The 23,037-nt window shown below is 43.4% G+C and overlaps 1 protein-coding gene across 4 annotated transcripts in view; it reads left to right on the forward strand.

The window, feature by feature from the left end:
* SHROOM2 (shroom family member 2) overlaps positions 1-13,070 on the forward strand; it is a 206,126-nt gene extending 193,056 nt beyond the window's left edge. For all 4 annotated transcript variants that reach the window (XM_083172583.1, XM_083172582.1, XM_083172584.1 and 1 more), the window contains 2 exons: positions 5,779-6,051; positions 12,251-13,070. In XM_083172583.1, the coding sequence (XP_083028709.1) occupies positions 5,779-6,051; positions 12,251-12,517 (540 nt within the window). In that variant the 3' untranslated portion in view covers positions 12,518-13,070. The remainder of the gene's footprint in view (positions 1-5,778; positions 6,052-12,250) is intronic.
* Positions 13,071-23,037: the final 9,967 nt, after the last annotated feature.

A 23,037-nucleotide genomic window follows, 5' to 3' on the forward strand; every position in this document is an offset into this window, starting at 1 on the left:
CGCGTCCTCCGACCTTTTCATGCCCTACTATCCACTAGGGCGTGGAGTGAGAATAGAATAGTGTGGCGAGCGCAGCGAGCCACCGAGCCCGAAGCGTGGCGAGCGCAGCGAGCCCCGCGAGGGGACGCGGATATCTTCACAGTTATACGCGTCCCTTCGCGGGCTTCACAGGTGTCCGTGGCGACGCGGACAGCTGTGAAGCCCGCGAAGGGACGCGTTTACCTGTGAAGGTATCCGCGTCCCCTCGCGGGGCTCGCTGCGCTCGCCACGCTTCGGGCTCGGTGGCTCGCTGCGCTCGCCACACTATTCTATTCTCACTCCACGCCCTAGTGGATAGTAGGGCATGAAAAGGTCGGAGGACGCGTACCGCCGCCCCTCGCGGGCTCGCTGCGCTCGCCACGCTTCGGGTTGCCGTCTATCGTGGGGTGGGGTTTACGCGCTTGAATTTGGGGGGGTTGGGAATTTTTTTCATTCAATCCAATGTAAAATTGGGTCCCAGGGACCCAATTTACATTGGATTTAATGAAAAAATCGGGTGAAAAATCGGTCGGTCGCGTCGATCGCATCGCATGCGACCAAATCGCATGCGATGCGATCGACCCGATTTTTTTCAGCACGATCACCCCGATCTTAATCGGTGTGGCCGTGCTAGGAAACAAGTACCAAAAAATTTAACATTGAAGCCTATGGACACGATGGACCCGATTTCTCCATAGGCTTCAATGTTAAAATAATTTACCATTGAAGCCTATGGAGAAATCGGGTACATCGCGTCGGTCGCGTCGTGTGCGTTTTGGTATGCACCCGACGCGACCGACACGATTTTTTCCGACACGACCACCACGATAGAAATCGTGGTGGCCGTGCTAGGAAACAAGTACCGAATGATGAACTGTATTGTCTTTGGATAAGCATATGAACCATTCTGCAATAATAATCATTACAGGCACACGTGTTACCCCCAGCCCCGGCACAATACACTTATAAAATATACTGCTACCACTTAAATCTAGTTGAACAAGGTATTATGGGGTGAATTCAATTGTGGGAGAACGGTTTCGCTGTGATAAATTATCGTGACACCTTATGTACTTTGTGGTAGCAGGATCTAGCTGTACTCTATAAGGTAGCGAGCATTTTTGTGCGAATGGGGTGCAAATTAGCCAAGCAAAGAATAGGGGTAACTGATCATTCATTCAGAGGAGGGGGAGGAGGAGTGCAGCAGGGGTTCTACTCTGAGGCCTAACATTTTAACCTTAAAGTAAAGGTTATTCTCTACCTTTTTACCTACGCAAGACCTGCAAACTAATGCTGGGTACACACCAGAATGATACAATCTCGACCCATTGTATGTAATTTGGGAATTTTTTGGCATGGTTTCAATACGATTCAATGCACCTCCCCGCTGGTCGTTCTGTCGTTTTGCAGATCGTACCTGTTGCAGTCAGGAATTTAAAATGTCCCCTTCAACTGGGTACAGTTAAATCGGATCAGATGCAGATCGTGAGCAGATTGTGTGCTCCAGAAAATCGTGTGACCATCGTATGGTCATCTCACGATCATGATCATTCTGGGGTGTACCTAGCATAAAAGCTGCATTGGCAAATACCATTGAGACCTTCCACATTAACTATAATTGACACGTTCCAAAAAGTTATGGCCGCTGACTTTTGACTCACGGTAGCTGACATCATCAAAACCCACAGCTAACTGAATTGGCCCTTATATAAACTTCTAACAATAAGAAATTAAATAAAAAATGAAATAATTAAAAATAAATCACAATCTCACTGTGCGGTGTCCAAATGTGACTTGTTTCACTGATTTCAGTTTGCTTCCTAAGGCAGTAGACTCTGAGTAAGAGGACTGTCATCTATGAATTGCTTTGCTTGTATACACTGCACAGCAAGGTTATGATTTATTTATTATTTATTTACAGTTTCTTATGTAGCGCAGTAGATTCCATTTGAAAAATTTGCAGTGTTATCATGTGAGTCTGTTATCAGAACGCGTTACTCCAGGACTTTTTGCTCATTTTAAACACAGTACATGTTAATGATGCTCTCTGTCCACTGTATTGATATATTAAAGTCCAGGCCAAGAATATTAAAATGTAAAAAAAAAAAAGCATTTTGACATTTACCTGCAATAACAATTTTTCTTGGTATTGCTTATGATATTATGTAAGTAAAGCGATGTTTGTGATTTTGCCATTTATTCGGAGTCACGATTTGGAGTATTAAAATATCTTATTTACCTTTTGAGGTGTCTCTCCAGGTTGGCACTGAGGCTCACTCATGGTGGTGCCCACACTCTGCTCCCAGGTGGCTTTGGGATCTACATTTGGGCATTGCTCTCAGCAGGCACTGTGGCCTGTCCACACTGCCACTTTACAGTGCTCTCCACGCGCACAAGCTGATTCCGGAATCTGCTTCCTGCAGCCCTAAGCTTCCTCCACCTTGTCAGCATTTGGGCCCGCTTCCGCCACGCAATATTCCCTGAAAAACCCAGCCATCGGCGCAGCCATGTTGGAAGCAGTCACACTATTTTTCTCAGCCATTTCAAGCACTGTTCACAGTCAGCTGACTACAGTGACCAATCAGAAGACATTAGTACCTATAAAGAAAGCTTCCTGGTTACCGTAAATAAGTCAGTACAATGTTGCTTCTTCAGGGAAAGCAGCTCTGTGCTGTATAATTTTGTTAACTGCTTATATTCATCCTGCTTTGGAAAATATATCTAGTGCATAAATTATTATATCATGGCTCTGGATCAGCTTTGTAGTATTTTTTGAGTTCTTCAGCTCTGGTCCAGTTCTAGATTATTCTATGTATAAAGATTTTTTTTCTATTCTTTGTCTTCAGTCTGGTCCACTCAGCCTGGTAAATTCCGTATCAAGTCTTCTATTTTTTGTTTTCAGTCCGATTTAGTCAATCTGGTAATCTACCAGATCAAGTCATCGTTCCTTAGTCCTCAGCTACAGAAACTCTCCTCAGTTTATCAGCAGTTATCGGGGGAAAAGTGTGCCGGAATCTGGTCAAATAGGATAGCCCCAGCCAAATAATAATAGGATATCCCCCACAGTGTAAATGATAATGTTGGCGATAGACTGTTCTCTTTATTGTACTGTATACTGGTTGGTATTTATTTTTGTTTTGTATACTAGAATGATAAGGCTATGTTTTAATTAATAAAACAAACTAAAATGACTGCAACCCAGTTGCACAATGCAAGCCAATATTTTTGTTTTTGTTTAATTTTTTAACATATTATATCAACAATGATATTTCTAATCTAGTAATAATAATAATTTTATTAAGGGTATTCTACTTGACATTAGAGTGGGTCTGTAGTACTTACAGAAGAAAGCAACCATCTAAACTAAAACCCTAATTCAGGTGGATACTAGTTGGCTTTTAATGCATTTCACATTATGGGGGAAATTGAGTAAGATGGGAGTCTTACTTTACATGGGATGTTGCTATGGGCAACCAATCAGAATCTAGTTCGTATTGGTAGCTCCTTCTAGAAGTTGATAGATAGTATCTTATTTGGTTTCCCAAAGCAACTTCCCATGAAATAGAAATTCCATCTTAGTAAATTTCCCCATGTATTGTGTACTGTATTGTGACAAGGAATCACATATGTAGCTTTCACATCACACTTTTAAAACGGTATATTGCCGTTTTTTTGCCTTTTAAAACGTTTAAGGCTGCAGTATGAAAGTGTCATAGTTGAAATACCATTTAAAGTTAACTGGTATTTCAACACGTTTAAAAAGCAGAGTCCTACCCGTTTTAAAGCCAATTCAGAGCCGTTTTTTGTGCTGTCTGAATGGCACTGAAATGGTATTTAGTAAAAAAATAAAGGTTAGAGCACTGTGATAGGCTGTCCCTTGTCTTGTGTCCCTTCCCTGAACCAGGAAATAAGCTGTGGGTAGAAACGTGTTCAGAGGTTAAACGGCTTGACTGGTGATGTGAATGGTACTTAAACGGTATTTTTAAATGGTAATCTGCTGCAATATGAACACTAGACCCGTTTGAAATACCATTTAAAATTACAGTTTTTCAAAACGTTTCAAAATGTTTTATGTGATGTGAAAGCTACAATACAGTACACTGGATAAGATGAAGTCTTTATTTTGTAGCAAGTAAACAGCATACCAGGTAAACAGCATAGGCAAGGGTGGTAATAGCATTGCAGCATATAGATGTCACAGCATAGTACAAACTCCTCAGTATGTTCCAGTGGTCCATACCGTAGCTCACAACCAGGAAACTATCACTTGGGCAGCTATTCGATCATCAGGAACACTGACCCTTTGCCAGGGAAATGCACAGGTGCTGTTAATCAGCCCAACCCTGATCACATCAGTTTTCCTACTGCTGTTACTCTAAAACCTGGACCGATTCCTCCACATTACCTTCATGTGGAAGTATGCTGTATAATGCAAATAGTCAAATATTGTATGAACCACGGCCAAATATTCACATATCTGAAAAGATCATATAAAACACATCAGTCCAAAGATAGATAGGGCACAAAGCAATTGAATACATAAACACCCCCATCTTAAGTTAACTACACTTTAGCAGGGTTGTATGAAGAACAGGTGTAATAATGGTACAACCTAAAGTATATGCAATTCTCTCCATTATGTCATGAGGGAGCATATTTCAAGAAGAACCATCTTAGCCATATACAGTCATATTTAGATTCAGCTTCACATGCAATATACAAATATCATTCATGCAGCACTGTTCTATTGGGATGCAGTCAATTTACCAACAGTCAAAATACAGACAACCGTTGTCAGACAGTCAAAATACCAACATGGTCAAAATACCGAGTTCATTAGGCCGAAATGGACAAAATGCCAACATGGTCAAAATGCCGCAATTTTAAATATCAACATGTCAAAAAAACATGATTTTTCACTGACACCGACTTGTTTTTACTTCACAATCCAAGTGAGCATAGAGTTAGATTATGATAGCTTAGCAGCCACTTATACAGTGACAATGTTGACATACTGTAGACACCCAAAAAAAACATTTTTTGACATGTTAATTGTTGCATTTTTGACTGTGTCAGCTTTTTGACTATGTCGACTTAGTGAATGTTGGCAATTTGAACATGTCGGTATTTTGACCACCTGCCAATATTTCGGTATTTTGAATGTCGGGAAATCATACTGAACCCGTTCTATTAACTAAAACAGCCAAGTGTGAAAATCAGAACCTGCAGTGGCCATCCAAATGCTTTCTATGCAGACCTTGTTCAATGTACAGTGCTGTGGAATATACAGTATGTGCGCTATATATATATATATAACTGTTAATAAATAAATAAAATGTACACAGATTCAGAGCATACTGCAAACTGTTCATTTAGACGCATGGGTCCTCAAACTGCGGCCCTCCAGATGTTGAGAAACTACAAATCCCAGCATGCCTTGCCACAGTTTTGCTATAGGGAGTGTTAAAACTGTGGTAAGGCATGCTGGGATTTGTAGTTTCTGGAGGGCCACAGTTTGAGGACCCATGATTAGAGAATCCTCATCTATAGCACCAGGACAACAAAACCCCAGAGTAAGAATATATGATGAAATACCAGTATCAAAATAGTGTACCTAAAGAAGCTGATCCCAAAAGGATTGCACCACCAAGTGCAATGATGACTTTATTTTTTTATTTTGTTATTTTAAACATGTGTGTAATCTAAATTATAGTAATATTTAATATGGACTTAATTTTTCATATCTATTGATTTCCACAGCAAGAACTGATAGACAGTATCAGTAAAAAGCTGCAGGTTCTTCGGGAGGCTAGAGAAACCCTCTTGGAGGACATCCAATGTAACAACGCATTAGGAGAAGAGGTCGAGGTCATTGTGAAAGAGGTCTGCAAACCAAATGAATTTGACAAATTCCGAATGTTCATTGGAGATCTAGAGAAAATAGTGAATCTTCTTCTGTCGCTTTCTGGAAGGCTTGCCCGGGTGGAAAATGCCCTTAATAACCTTGATGAAATGGCTTCCCCTGAAGAACGAGTAAGTCCAGCATAAATATTAGTAGAAATGCTTTGAGCTTCATACAATCCTTCTAACCTGTTTCTAGATTCTGGAAAGGTAAAAGAATCTTTATTCATATGGTACAATGTTCTCCTGATTACTGTAGCTGGTGATATACAGATAGATCCATCTCTATCCCTTTAATAGGATTAAGTGAGCCAGGGCTGTCGGATTAATCCCCTGCTAATCCCCTCCTGTATTGTTCTATGTATTGTATTGCAGCTGAGAACAATAGATGATAATAATCCATGGTGAGCCATGGCTCACCAGAGAAGGCTAGTTCATGAAGGCTTCATCTGTACCTACTGCATCTCAAGATTGAATGTGAAGCATACAAATATATAACTTTACTTGAAGACTTTCTGGCTGCCCCTTCAAAAAGGGGGTAACCAAATTGGCACAACTAATGCTGTGGTGCATGAATACCTGGGTGGTGCAGGAGGCATAACAAAATTTACAACATTGTAAAGCAGGGGGCGTGGCTATGATGACTCATTTCGGTGTAAAAGGCTTTGGCCCTTATTCTGATCTCGGCGGTACGGCCCGCGTGCGGCCGTACCGCCGATGTTTTCACTCTGCACATGCGCAGAGGTCACTCTGCGCATGTGCAGGCGAAATCGCCGCACACAAATTTTATACGCCGCAAAGGGGGCGTATAGGGGCGTGAGGGGCTTAATAGCCTCATTTCCCTATGCATACGCCCCGCGTTTCATGGGCGTTCCCATGCAAACGCGGGGCGTATGCATGGTAATGAGGCTATGACGCCAGTGATGGGGGCGGAAAGCTGACATCGCCGGATGTCAGCTCTCCACCCCCATACAAGCTTTCACACGGACGATTGTCCGTGTGGTCTAAGCTTGCGTGAGCGGGTGGAGCGTGCGGCCCTGCCTTCGATGGTCGTCGACCATCGAATGCAGGGGGCAGCTCCCACCATGGTGGAGGCGTACGCCCCACCATTTTCATGCGGATCGCCAGCCGTCCGCGTACGGACGGCCGTGGCGATCCGTCTTGTAGGCGGGGATTGGTTTGTGCGGCCGGAGCAACGTATGCGGCTCCGGCCGCACAGATCAGAATAAGGGCCCTTGTGAGACCACCTACTTTACTTGGGAAGTGCACAGTGCAGGTAAGACTCTAGGAGATTTGAATACTGATGCAGGTAGGAGGTTCCATGGCCTTTCTAGTAGAGTAGATGTGTATGAGTTCAGGATTTGTTTAGTGTGTACTATATTCATTAATTTACTATTCATATTCTTGTTCTTGCTGAACAATTTTTATAGTCCCTGACGACCTACTGTAAAAGCCTTGTCAACATTTTATTGGTGTTGACCTATGGCCTGTCAACCTAAGGGTGTAGACCCAATGTATGTTGACAGAATACAGGTCGACCCAAGGACTGTATCCTGACCTGGTTGCTCACTCGCACCAGGCATCTCTTGTTGTATTGCGTATTGATGCTAGATATATAAGGACACATCGGTATAAAGAACGTGGTGACCTCTTCCTCTGCATTGGGCTTTTATCTAGTGATTTCCTCCAAATTTAGTTTTTGCGACTGACTGATCATTTTTGCATCAGGTCACATATACTGTACATACTGTATACAACTGAAAAGGCAGAACTGGGTTCCAACAACACTCTCACTTAGGCAGGGTTTAGTAATGACTGTGGGCTATGCAGAGTTCTACATTTGTTTCAGATATATCTAGTATAGGATAGGTACAATTGCACACTGTTGATCACTAGTAGCACACTATGGGCACGATGCAGACCTGATCACTGCAGAGTGAATTAGCAATGGCCAGCGAACAGGTAGACGCAGCCCCGAAATAGTGAAATCTCGCCTAGCAAATTAATGTGCGAATAGTGTATGGCTAGTGAAGACTTCACAGCCAAGTGAGTATGTAAAAATCCATTTGTTAGACACTCATCTTCGAATGATTTTTCCACTGGGCACCAGTCATCAAAAGCTCGTAGTAGCCAGGGACTGATTTGGAGGCTGCAATGAATACATGCGGCCCAGAGCTGACATCACTAACCCTCCCCTAAAACGTTTCGGCACGCCTACTTTTTCCTAGGCACACCTAGCGTTTTTTGCTGGCACGTCTGAAGGGGGGGGGTTTTACCACCCACGGGTGCAGGCTTACTGTCAATAATCTTGCAACACGCGTATTGCAGCCAATATAAATGCACAGTACTGTATATTGATAATCTGCCACTGCGTATTCACACAGCAGCAATCTGGTCTGAATCAGGCCCTATGTGTCCACATGGGGCAGTGACAGTGCAAATCTGCATACAAGCAAATATACACATTTTAGTGTCTTTAACACTGAACCACAGAATTGCACCGTTCCGTTTGGAACTACCTTTTTGCTCACTACACTGGGAAGCTGCCATTAGAGAACTCCAGAGACACACACTGCTGCAATTAGTCATGAAATCGCTGGCAAAATGGTCGCTCAGTGACCATATTGCCAGTGATTTAATGTGCAGCCAGCGATAAATGGCTGGGAGCGCGCTCCCGCGGCCAGCCCTTCATGGTCGCTGGTAGCAAGAGCTTGCTCCTCCGATTCTCCCTAAAAATTGCTGGTCGCTGGTGCACAAAGCACTGTGCACCAGCGACAAGCGACACCTACTACGTCCAGCGCCGGCCGGGACCCACGGACCCGCCCACCCGCCCTGTCACAGCGTGACACGCCGGCCGGGACCCGCCCACCTTCCCTGTCACAGCGTGACACACGCCCCCCCCCCCCTGCTTCCTCCTCCTTCCCTGGCCGCGCATACAGCACAGAAGCTGCTGCGCAAATCTGCCAGTACCAACACCTGCCAGTACCAAATCTGCCAGCACCCACACCTCCTGCGCGCCCCACAGCCGCACTAGTCAGTGCATAGGCTGTCTTTAGAGGGCATTGGTGTTGGGCAGCATGATTATGTTCATGCTGCCCATCGATGGTGATTTGCACCATCGGTGGGCAGCATGAGCATTACCATGCTGCCCCACACCAATAGTATGTGACAACCAAAAAAATGAAGGGGGCATTGGTGTCCGGCAGCATGATTATGTTCATGCTGCCCATCGATGGTGATTTGCACCATCGGTGGGCAGCATGAGCATTACCATGCTGCCCCACACCAATAGTATGTGGGCTCAATATAAATGAAGGGGGCATTGGTGTCGGGGTGGCAGGGGCCGCACGGCCGTCTTGTGCCCCCACACCCCTGGCAGGAGCGGGGCACTAGCGGCTGCTGCCGCTAGATTATCCTGCCCCTACAAAGATGACCCCTGCTACATCTGTATATTCACCATATACACTTTTCCAGAAGGACTTCCCACAACCCATGTCAATCATAAATGAATTTAAATAGAGGGTAAAAAAAATCTAGTCAAAATTGCTAGCAATTTTCAGGGAAAATTGCTGGTCCCTCTGAAAAACTGGAAACTGAGCAATATATTGCTGAGAAATATATATTGCGGAGATATATTGCAAGTACACTGAGCAATATATTACTCAGCAATAAATTGCAAGCAATATATTGCTAGCAATATATCTCCCCCGTGTGTGCACACCATAATAATGATCAGCACCAGCAGCTGGGAGATGTGGTTCAGCGACCAAGTAGAGGCTCAGTAATGATGTCTGCCCAGACAATAAGGTGATCTAAATATTCCCACTGGAGGACTTTCCCTATTAACTCAGCGCAACGGAATCTGCTGCGCTATATAAGAAACTGGAAATAAATTAATTAACTTTTACTAACTATAAAGGAGCACTGTCCCCATAACCCCCACTAATTATTAAAGAAGACCATTTACTAATATCAGAGACTAAAGTAATGAAGTCAATCTCTAAACTAGTAGGAGCCTAGTTTATGTGTGGTCTTTATATGTTGTCTGTCTATTGTATTGTCCATTTTATAGTTTATATTTTTTTTTATGTGCTCACTGGCTAAAGTATATTGTTTGATTTGCCTAGCACAGGATTTATATATATATATATATATATATATATATATTTTTGTCTTTAACATGAGTGTAAAAAATATATGCTTATCTGAGTAATGGCTGGAAATAGATGAGCATTATCTGACTTGATCTCTTACTGTCTTCTCTTTAATGCAGACTGTCAGGCAAGTAGGCTTGCCAAGTAAATTTACGCATGAATGTGATGCCATTAAACCCTAGGGAACATTTATAGAAATTCTCACTCAGCAACAGCACTGAATAATAGGAGTAATGTCATTCCCAAAAAATCATGTTTATAAAAAGTGGACTTGACAGAATGTGTACATGTCCTGTGATGTGTATCTTGCACATAAGTTTTATCTGTCAGAAAAGTTTTTTGGTAATGCTAGTTTTCTATACACAAGTACTTTACTACTTATACCGCTTTTAGACCGCACTCTAGACCCGGGTTATTGCCGTTTCCTTGCGGCCCCAACACGGGTACAGGTGCGGTTTGAAAGGGCCACCTCAGGTCGAGCAACACGGGAGTTCAACCCTGGTAATGACCAGGGTTGAACATGGCTCTGACCTGTGTCAAGTGCAGTGTGAACAGGTGCCTGGGTCGAGCAAGTTCTGGTTTGATCCATATACAGACAATGTTGACCAGTTTGTATGTCCTAAAGTAGTTGCTGCTCACTCATCTCATCTCTTGCTGCACAGCATATTGAGGCTAGATGTAGGAGGACACATCTGTAGGTAGAATTGTGCATAAGTCATCCTTATGTTGATTTATGTCGGGGTGGACATGCTGCACTTCTGTTTGTACACACATTCTATGATTGATAGTGACGAGCACTGATTTTGCCTATCACATTGATCATAAATAATTTGACGTGTTCATGGACCACCAACACAACAGCCAGTTTGGGAACCACCTAGGCCAGTGTAAAAAGCAAAAATAAATAGAAATCAATCCTGTCCCTCACCAAAAAACTGAACCTAATGTGGCATACACATGGGGCGATTGTAGCCATATTTTATGGAGCACGAATCATGTGTAGGCCCCCAGCAACGGCAATGTATGGTCTTGTGCATCACTATAACCAGACTAGATTCATATTGCATACAGTGTAACTGTAGTCATTGCCAGTGTTCTCTCACCCAGGAACCAGATCCCTCAGCACACACCACTGGTGCATTGCAGTGTGCTCAGGGACCTGTGTTAGCAGTATCATTCGCCCCGTGTGTATGTGGCAGGATGACAGTTTAAACACAATTTGCTTAATTTCATAATTTTCTCTCAAAAAGAAACGTTTAGGCTAAGGTTGCCATTAAAAATGTTTTTACACTCGAGGTAGCTGTGATTCAAACAGGATTAGGAAACCAGGACTAAAGCTGGGTGCACACCTAAAGATTTATCTGCCCAATCTGTCTGGTGGGACCAAAAGTCTGGTAATTTATAGGAGCAAATGAGAATCGAACATTTGCTCCCAAACACTGGAAAACAGACAGTGGTCATTCGGATAATTTGGTTAAGTCCATTTCATTTAACAAATGTATGTAAACAATCCTTTTTGTCCATATTTATGGGTTTGGGAGTGAATGGTTGATTGTCATTTGTTCCCATACACTAAAAGATTTTTGTTCCCACCAGTCAGATTGGACAGATAATTCTGTAGGTGTGTACCTAGCTTTAGGAAATACTTCCAATAACACATGTCATGTATGTAACATTTGCTACTCGGTCAAGAGTGTCTCAGTCGCTCATGCCAAATGGCGTATGGACACCCAAGTGAGGACCTATCTGTAAATCTTTAAATCAATAAAATGAAAATGAACACTTGGCTGACCAGTTGGAAAAAGCCATCCCTCCTCCAGTTGTGCACCACAAGGTGGCAGCAGAGAGTTTCTTCCCAGATTGAGTCTTTTATAGTAATTTATGCAAGATCCATCATATTTTGACATTTTTTGTTTGACCGTAAGAGAGATTTGAATGTTATTGTACTTTTGTAATACAGTTGGCTGCTTCTGCAAATGATCATTGTAACAATATGCTAATGTTGCTAGAAAATTACATTGTGTATGAAAAACATGCACTAAGCAACCTTCTGCCTTCTATATTATGTTTGCTATCTTCAAAAATGTTTTCATTATTTTCTTATCGGTTGCTGTAACTGATTTACTGGACTTTCTTCTGATTTACACCATAACATCAGTTGTCTCCATCTTTTTCAGAGGACACTAGTTGAGAAGAGGAAGCTACTGACACGGCAGCATGAAGACGCCAAGGAACTAAAAGAGAACTTGGACCGGCGCGAGCGTACGGTATTCGATATTTTGGCTAGTTACCTGAACGAGGAAAACCTTGCAGACTATGAGCACTTTGTAAAGATGAAATCGGCACTGATCCTTGAGCAACGGGAACTGGAAGACAAAATCAAGCTGGGAGAAGAACAACTTAAATGTTTGACCGACAGCCTTCCCACTGAACGGATCAAGTAGAGAATGGCAGAGCCAAAGCTGGACTTCTGGCCGGCCTTCTCCACGCGTTTCTTAATCTCAACATGTGAAAATGAGTAGAACACTCTGAGTGGATGTTACACAAAATGCTTCTTGTTAGCAATAATTTAGTTTGATTGGATTATCTATATTTAATTTTTCTATTTTATGTTGGAACGTACATGGGACTCCATGCTTTAGATCCATAGGTGTTTCTGTTTAAAATGCAAACTTAAATGTACAATTTGAAATCGTCCTTCTAGTGAACTCCGTTACAGTATCCTGCATGTAGCCATTATCGTTTCTCCTTTGTGTAACTTCAATGACTTGTTACCCCTACAGCACAGTGATAATGCAAGTAACCACAAATCTGATCTCATAAAAAATTGTCTGGTAACCGTAGCAGAATGTATAGTTAGGAGAAGATTTCATAGTGTCTGTTCCGATCTCATCCTGCCACAGTCATACAGGGGTATTATATATCACTCCTGAAAATCTGCTGTTGTCTGCGGTTCTTCTTGGGAATGAGCAATAAAAGAAACAAATTGTGTCTTTACATACATTTTATTTATAATGATGATACACACAGGGCCCAAAAGCATATACAAATCACTACACCATGACTGTGTAATGAACAGCTGAACACAGCAGCTCTTTATTCAGTTTCTATTGTAGTATTGTCCCTTCAGTCCCAGCCAGCAGAGAGTCCCTGCTGATTCCCGCTGTCTGGTCTATAGGTCAGTGAAGGCTTTGGGAGAGGCCTATACAGTCAGTAGGAGCTGGTGTGAGGGAGGAAGACTAGGACCAATTAACTGTCTCTAACCAGATGGATGCACAGGAAAAGCGACAGCACTTGTTAGTGTGGGATGATACCTACTGTATGTATAGTAAGTGTAAATTATATTAGTAACCTAAATTTGGGCAGTTGTCTGTTACTCCATCTCTTATAAATGCGATCTCTGGCTTCTGCCAGCATGACTGTTTTGCTAAATGGATTATTTTCCCCAAAGAAATATTTGCCTATGTATTTCTTAAAAGGGGTAGCCTGAAAATCTGTTGTGTAAACCTCCATATCATTAAACTTTGCAATATATCTCCTAAAATGTACATTATATTGTTTTGCTCCTCCGCGGAGGTGTTTTAATTGCAGTAGCTGATTTTAGATGCCAGATGTCCGTGTTTGGATAATTGTCATTGGCTAAGTGCCATCTTACAGTATGCAACACTTGAAAATTGCAAGTTATAAAGCACAAAATAAAAGGTGTTGAATGTTTTAACACTTTGTTCACAGTGATGAAAGTGCCATTGTTCTACCAGGAAAACTGCTCTATTAAGGGTCAAACTGTAAGCATACTTCATCTTAGCAAATATCTTCACAGCAAAGTTCTAATATATTTATTACTAATTACTGTATATATAATAGTGTCTTCCCCAGCCTTGTGCCCCATGTGGGAGTCTACTGCCTATAGGCTTTGTGCTCTAGTAGAGTGTGATGGCACAGGAACCGTATATATATACGCAGCATAGTCTGTATGCGTGCAGCACCGGATTTAAGTATCAGGCCGCTCCTAGGCACAACATTGCACCCACTGTGCTTATGGTAGTTATACCCTAGGTCAGTGGTTCCCAAACTTTCTTGAATTACAGTGCCCTGGAGTACCAGCGTTTTTCAAAGCACCACTAGTTCAAAAGTTTGTTATTCAGAAAAAAATATATTTTTATTAAATTAAGTAAATTGTGCTTACCATTAAGTTCAGTAGTGTGGTGTGAACATACTCGTGGTTCTAATTGTCCATATTTTATGATTGTCAGCTACTATCACTTTGACGATCAATAATTTGTTTTGATCCTGCACCACCAACCCAAGACACCGCTCAAGTGCTGAAGTATAAAGTAAGATACTTATCACATTATGCCATACAGTGATGATATATTGGCTACTCACCACCAAGATATTATCCCTCAAACATTGAACTAGCCCTCGCTCACCACTGCTCCCTGACACCATATGTCTTTCACAATAATACCGCTCCCTCACCATCACTCCATGACCCATTATTTCACCCACTGTAAAACCCCTACCCCATTCTCACTGGCATAATGCCTAACATAGTTTTACAAGAATAAGAGCGCGCAATTGCCACAATTTTAATATTCAGAAATGTAATATTTATGAATAACACATTAAAAATGGTAAATCCTTAAAATTAAACTGAATTAATAATATTGACACACATGGGACACAGTAATAATGTCTGATAAATACATGTGAACAGCGCTGTCACAGTTATATGCACATTTCTCCCCAAAGACGGTCACTTGGATAGTCCATGAGCCACTGTTTTTTAAAATGGAACTTTGTATCCAATTTAGTATGAATATATGGTAACACAGATCCTCCGGGTGAAAAGGGGTTAACTCCAACTTTGGAATATAGATACACAGACAGTCTATAGATTAGAGTCTGTCACACCGCTGTGTGATGGGCATAAGAGCCACCTTTATAGATATCCAGTGGAGTCGGCAATGTCAACACCCCAAAAAGCAATATAGTTCACTGCTTATCAGAGTTATAAGCCAGAGTATTATTACCATAGCTGTCGGCAGCAGCAGCAGGAGCTCACACTTCCAGAGACCAGCAATCGTGGGTAGCAGGTAGGATAACATTTGCCCATTTCAGACGGCAATGGAGAATCAGCTGTACTTAACAGAAAGCACAGAGCTCCGGGTCCAGACGGTAAGCCACAGGGCTAGAGATACCTGCAGCGCACGGGGTTGGCTCCCAACGTATGAGTGCTAGTATGCCCATGGTTTCCCCGTCACCTCCTTATGCCGAGGAGGAGGGAGGGACAGTCTGGAGAGAGCTGTGCATGTGACTCACAATTGCCGGGTCTCGAGTGGACTCAGTGTGTTACCAAGTTGTCGCTCTGGTGATAACAATAGTGTCCCCAAGGTGTCTTATTAGGAAAAGAGGCACTTGACGCGTTTCTCTGGTCTTGTAAATACCAGTTTCCTCAGAAGAACGCCTAACATCCCATCACTCCCATGCACCATCAGGCCAGTGCAAACTATGGATCTCCTGCTGTTGTGAAACTAAAAGTTCAAGCATGCCCTTTTTCCGTTATGCTGTAAGGGAATGCTAAAATTGTGGCAGGGTATGTTAAGATGTGTAGTTTCACAACCGCTGGAGAGCATCAGGTTGGCCATGTCTGATCTGTATCATAGCTAGCAGCCCGAAAGTAGAAAATAGTTGCCCAACACCTTTAAGATAATAAAAGCATTAGACATTTTGAGAACAGAATAAACATTTTGCTGTTGATAGTCTGGAATATATTGTAACCATGTGTATTTATGTGTCTAACAAGTGTATTTGACAGTGATATACAGGAGGCACCCACAACTGCAAACATACAGAGCTAGCTTCTCACCATTGGGCAATCGGAGCTCCAGAACAGACAAGTATGAACACCAGTATTGGTAAGGTACCAACGGTCCACGTTTTCAGAATCACCTAGCTAGTGCGCATCTGTAGTCATTACTAACACATTTTCATACAGATGGAGCCGGCGTTGTCTTTGCAGGGGATGGCGGCAGAATCGCCAGCCGCCATCCCCCGCCAGCCACCATATGCTCTGCGAAAGGGGACGCGCGCACACGAGATGCGCGCGCGTCCACTTCCGACGGCGATTCCCCCGGGTCCCCGCTGGCTTGCCGGCGGTCACCCGGGGTCCCTGAAGCGGAGACGGACAGGGTTCCCGTCGCCCCACCGCCCGGAAACTGAGACGCGCGTGAGACGCACGTGAGTCTCAGTCAGATGGACGCCGGGTTGCTGGCAGATCGCCAGAGGAGACAGTCTGGCGATTTGCCAGCAAGAGGGAGCCCGGCTCCATCTGTACATGCTGCATTCATTCCTACTATAGATCCACAGGTTGCCTGAAAAACATGAATTGTTGGTAGATCTTGAGGACAGGTTTGGCCACCCCTGCTCTTGAAAGACAGATTCTGCAACTTGTTCATAATCATAAACGGTACTTGTTTCCTAGAAGGGCGCCCACGATTTTGATCTTAGGCATCGCAAGGAAAAAAATCGCGTCGGTAGCAACGCATGCTGACAAAAATCGCATGCGATGCGACCGACGCGATTACCGTGATGTTACATAGGGAACAATGTTAAATGGCCCACAGACCCCAAATACCCCCCCCCAATTGTTAACGCCACCCCACGATCAACGTCAACCCGAAGCGTGGCCACGAGGGGCGGCGGTAGGCGTCCTCCAACCTTTTCATACCCCCACTATCCATGTCGGCATGGAGTTGAGAATAGAAAGTGTGGCGAGCGCAGCGAGCCACCGAGCCCGAAGCGTGGCGAGCGGACACGGATTACTTAACATGTATTCCGCGTCTGCTCGCCACGCTTCGGGCTTGTATTCCGAGTCCGCTCGCCATGCTTTCTATTCTCAACTCCACGCCGACGTGGATAGTGGGGGTATGAAAAGGTCGGAGGACGCCTACCGCCGCCCCTTGCGGGCTTGCCACGCTTCGGGTTGACGTTGATCGTGGGGTGGCGTTAACAATTGGGGGGGGGGCCATTTAACATTGTTCCCTATGTGAAATCGGGTCAATTGGGACATTTAACATTGTTCCCTATGTGAAATCGGGTCAATTGGGACATTTAACATTGTTCCCTATGTAAAATCGCGGTAATCGCGTCGGTCGCATCGCATGTCATTATAATGGCATGCGATGTACATGCGATGCCCGCGATGGGCGCCCTTCTAGGAAACAAGTACCTCATAAACTTATATTTATAATTGTTTGTCCTAGTATATTAATCATTTTCCTACTTGTGCTCCCCAATCCCTCACCTGTTTGCACTGAACCCTCTTAACCCTATGAAACCTCAACTTTATGCCAAATAGTAGCCCAACTTGCTTCTATCAACAAGATGTCCAACATATGCAGGAAATATAGCTCACCCTCAGTCCAGATGGGTTATATCAATGGTGGAGGCAGTTTTCTGTGGGCCTTCTATATGTTAAGAAACCTAAAACACAAATGACTTCATCATAGGTTGGCTACTAGCAGGAGAAAATGGAGTCATGCCTCTCACTCCGAACACCACCTCTGCTGTCACCTCCTTCACATGTGTGGGCCTTGACGATGTGGCTACTGCTCTATGGCAGCCGCTCCAGGTGTCAGAGCCCCTGGGCAGCCACACTGCAGTTAATCCAGCACTGAACTACTGTGTACCCCCATACATAAAGCAGGATCACTACCATAACAATTGAAGTCACTGACTTGGAAGCAGACCATTACATGCTGTTAGGTCCATATATTGTATACACCATCGTAATGGATCTGAAATCTACAGTATAAAGGAAAAGTTACCCATTACAGTAAATATTGTAGAACATTATATTATAGAACCCTATACATATTAAAGGAAAACACAGATAGTGAATTAAATAGTGACCTTAACAATTTGTTCATAGTAATGACCGCGAATATCACTCTCCAGATCGGAGTTCCATTGTAATGGCTTCACAATCTAGTAGAGTATGGAGAATTTTATAATGTAAAAAAAAAAAAAGTTTTTTTTTCCATTCATAGGTCTATCAAGCAACAAAGTCACAAAGATGGGACACTCATTAGTAGAAGGATCCGTGTCACCGAACTCACATCATATTGTGTTTGATGTATGCGAGATTGGGGCAATTTGGATTTACTAAAAATTTCATCAATTCCTAAGGGTCTACATTCATCACTGCTAACCACTGCATGAGCATATGGAATCCTCATACCCATCTATAAAGTAAAGGGCACAGAGGCATGAACATCTTGAAATTCTGGATTAAAGATTAATAGAGGAAAAGGAAAAAGTGGCAATTTAAGTTTTGCGTTTCTGTGTATAGTGCCAGACCCACCATTTCACCATAAGCAAGTGATTCTGAACATCATCATCACTCAGTTCCTTCTTTTGTGAGTAGAGAAAACTCAAACAATGTTGCCCAGATAAGAATGATTGGTCCAAGAGAGGTAGTATAAAAATCTTATGCAACTAGTCACATATGGTATAGAACATTCATCCAGCATGATATAGAACATTCATCGAGATTATTGGAGTTTTAATACACCAATCTGAGAACAGCATGATATAGAACATTCATCGAGATTATTGGAGTTTTAATACACCAATCTGAGAACATTTAGCCTTCCATATGAAATACCAGAATGCTTTTTATATGCACTTTTTATCAGCTACTTTCAACAAAATCGGCAGCATGTGTATGGGTGCAGGAGCTTTGGAAAATAAATAATCTGCAATAGATGAATCCTAACAAGTTAATATTGCATGCCCCTATGGACAAAACTACAACCACCACTCCGATCTAATGTGGTTGATCTTTGTTTAATCTGCCAAAAAAAACGCTGTTTTACGATTTCTTTGTTTGCCAATTTTTAATCTGGTCAATCTTTCCCTAAAGGATTTTTTTTTGCAATTCGCCATCGGGTATTCAAACCCCACATATAATTGCCGTGCTGAAGGAATCCCAGTTATCAGGGATTATCCTGCTCATGAGTCCTCACAGTTGGACTGAAGCATGCAGCTCCACGAGCCGAGTGGTAAAGTCTGAAGAAAAAAAAGAAAAATTGTATTCACGTGGGAAAAAAATAATTAATTCCTCCGTTTACGCCTGAACCCCAATTTTTAGGTGCGGGAAATCATTTGTGGGGTAGACGCCGTGGCTATTTGAATACTCCCCTAAGGATGGCCTATAACTATTGCATTTAGAGCTCATTTGACTACTTGTCGGTTCACAGCAACAACTTCCAAAACCAATTGCAATACTTGGCATCATCTACAGAGTTTAACTGATGAAATAATAACCGAGGAATAGTCCACAGCTATCCATGTAACAGCTTTTGTCAATTATCTTATTGCTTTTGCTGATTTGACAAAGAGGGGGTTACATAAACCCTCCAATATGGATGTGACTACCCTGAAATTAAATCTGCACTTTAAAATCTTATTCATTATATAACTATAATTTAATATGTTTAGGTAAACCGCTATTATAGAAAGAAAGAATTCAGTCAGTGTTCAAATATAAATGGGAGGTGCTGTACCTGCAGTGAGAGACTATGGGGGAAATGTACTAAGATGGTAGCCCTATTTCACATGGGCTGTTGCTATGGGCAACCAGTCAGAATCTACTTATTTATTTAGCACCTTCTAGATGATAATAGATAGTATCTGTTTGGTTGCCCTTGTGAAATAGAACTCCCATCTTAGTAAATTTCCTTCTATGAGCCTGATTCAGACCTGATCGCTAAGCTGCAAAATTGCACATAACTGGGGGTAGATAGCCGCCGCCCAGACATATAGAAAACCAAATATACACTATTCCCACACCTGGATAGCGTATATGTATCCAAATTAAAAGGGGAACCAATATTCGCTCCAGAAGTGGCAAAAGGGGTTCTAGCAAAGATGGGCCGGTATCCAGTTAGCCCTGATACACAGCGTTTATCTGGGATTATGGTTTGGGTGGGTGACAGTCCCTGAAGCATAACACGCGGTAAGCAGCGCTTACAGCAGAGATAACACAATGGATCTAGAATTTATCCCAGTTTCTATGTGTTATTGTACTATGGGCCTGATTCAGGCTGGCCTGCAGAAGTACGGAAACCACTATTTGACGATTTCTGCACTAATGCCTATGGACGTAGCACGCATGTACAAGCCCTGAAACTGCAATCACAGGAGATCGCAGATTCAGTGCTGGCCAGGGGCGGGGACATGGCCTTGGTGGGAGGGGACGCAGCATTTTGTGGGAGTGGTCCAGACAATGCAGGTGTGTCCGCACCACTAGGGGGGATGCCCGCGTCGGCTGCGTGATGTCACGGCTAGGCTAGGTAGCCAGGGGCAGATGGTGATGTGCGAGCAGTTCCACTAGGCCAGAAGACTGCCTTCTTCTATTATGCCAACATTGCACAACAGTGGGTGAGGCTCCCTGACTTGTGGACCACCCAAGTGCGTTGCCCTCAGTGGCGTGCGGTGAGGTCAGTGGCTGGTGAAGCACCCGGGCCAGTCTCCCGTACCTCACCCTCAGCAAATCAGCGGCTGAGTGCCCGCATTGGCAGGGGTGACAGAACAGTTTTGTTTGGCTGGCAAACTGCCCCCTTGCTGCTCCCATTCCGATGCCATTGTGCACCAGCGCTGCTGCTCTTTCTCTCTCCCTATAACAGTACTGACAGTGACAGCTGGATGTAGTCACTGTCAGTGCTGAATCTGCTGCCCGCAAATAAGAGGTCCCCCCCCCCCCCACGCACACACACACGCCAATGTTTTGTACAACAAGTTTAGGCCCAACAAACAATTATGCAAACTTTAAACAAGCCTCTAGAGCAGGGGTGGGGAACCTCAGGCCCTGGGGCCGTATGCTGCCCCCTTAGCCTTCTGAGTGGCCCTCCCACCCACCAGGCGGCTTTGCCGGGAGTCAAGTAAAGGGGAATTCTCGCGAGAGGTCGGTAGTTCTCGCAAGGTTCCTCTTAAATCAACAGCAACTGGAGACTGTCAGTCCTATTCAGCGGCAGCCGCCGAAGCGTGGGACGGCTGCAGCAGGACAATTTGTAAGAGACATTTTTACATATGGCCCCCGAAGGATTTTTTCCCCATACAAACGGCCCTTGGCACAAAAAAGGTTCCCCACCCCTGCTCTAGAGTGCCATTATTTCTATTGGATTCTGCATGATTTACAATTCAGGCACTGGGGCTGGTGCACAGCATGGGAACACACACACACAAAAAAAAACAGGGCCGCACAGTATATTCTTACACACAAAGCTAGCTTGCATAATACAATATACATATACAATGATTGAATACCTCAGGCTTAGCTCCCAGCACACTTGCCGGAACAACTCCTCCGCGGAAAAAGAAAGAGCAGCAGACACGCAATCACCTCTTCACTCACACCAAACTTCACTCACACCAATGGCAGCCTCCAGCACCGCTATCCACCAACCCCCCACCACCACACCCCGGTCGGGACACAGGAGCAGCCAGCACACTGCTACCTCCACCACCAGTTGTGGACACCTTTGCCTCCCTCTGTCGGCTTACAGCTGCTGGGGTTGGATCAGTATTGTCTGTGTGCACTGTGCATCAATGATGAAATTCTCTTACCTGTACTCCCGCAGCGCACTCACAGCCCGACGGTCTGGAACCCTGAAAGTGTCAGCGGCCAGAACACCAGAGACAGCTGGGACACAGCAGCGGGGAAGAGGCCCCTTCATAGCTTGTTGCCCGGTGGGTACCCCAGTGATAGGCGTTAGCGGGGAGATAACCGCTACTGTCCACATCGAGGGGGAAGAAGGGAATAGCCGCTATTAAACTCCACACTTTCCAGAGTAGTTCTGCCATTGCCCAGTGCCCAATCACATCAGGTTTAGTGACGGGGACGTGCTCTCTTATTGGCTGAAAGCACTTCCCTGTCACTGAGGCACCTGTTAAGGTGCCGCTTCCAATAGATTTTTTAACTGACTTTTACAGCACTCTGCATGTCCCAGCCCCCTGCTCACCCCCTGCTTCCAGCTATTCTAATGGGTAGCAGGAGGCACTGCTTTTGGTGCCTCCAAAATAAATAATGCAGTAAAGAAAATGATTACATTAATATAAAGAAGATATTTATGACAGAATATGAGTCATAAGTATCTTCTTTGTATTATTTTAATCATTAATGACAGGCACTGCCTCCCCTGACTGCACGTCCCTGCTCACCCTGCACCCAATGTAGCTATGCCACTGTTTACAACCATAGTACATAGTACACAATGGTGTTTTTCAGTTTACAGTAGGTTATTTCAAACAGAAATCATATTTCAGTTAGTAGGAGTTATTCCAGTTGTAGAACCTAGAATAATGATAAAATATATTAAATTATTTACTTACCCAGGGCTCTTTAATTGAGTCAGTTATGTCATGGATTTCTACATTGTGTAAAAATGGCTGCCTACACCATATGTGGCAAACAGATGCTCTTTAAAAACAGCATATGTACAGGGGAAGCAACAGAATCGGCTTTGGGACTGTTAGTCATACAGTACATATCTCTCAAATGTTTTTAAGGTATCCATGGAGGATGGAGGTTTGTAAACTAATTATCAGAAAAGTATTTTTTTTTTTAAATGAATCGTATTACTTTGCAAACGATCAAGTTCTTTGTAGTACAAGTTCTGATATAAATTTTTTACGACCTGTCAGAATGCTGTATTATCAGAACATTCTTCACTTTACATAAAGATAAAAGTTATCATTTTACATTATGTTATTAACCACTTTTTGTAACCCTTTGAAATACAGTATTCCCAGGCTTCATGCTGAAAAATGTCACCTCTAACCGTCATGTGGAAAAGTTTCATGGTGGAAAAGAAAAGAAATCGTGGATACTCAAAGCCACCAGTCCTGATTTTGACATGATAGTCCCAATATTTTGTCTCGTGGGCTCTGATTCAGACCT

This window comes from Crinia signifera, chromosome 2 (genome assembly GCF_055691185.1).
Source record: "Crinia signifera chromosome 2, ASM5569118v1, whole genome shotgun sequence".
In the NCBI taxonomy this organism is placed as follows: domain Eukaryota; kingdom Metazoa; phylum Chordata; class Amphibia; order Anura; family Myobatrachidae; genus Crinia; species Crinia signifera.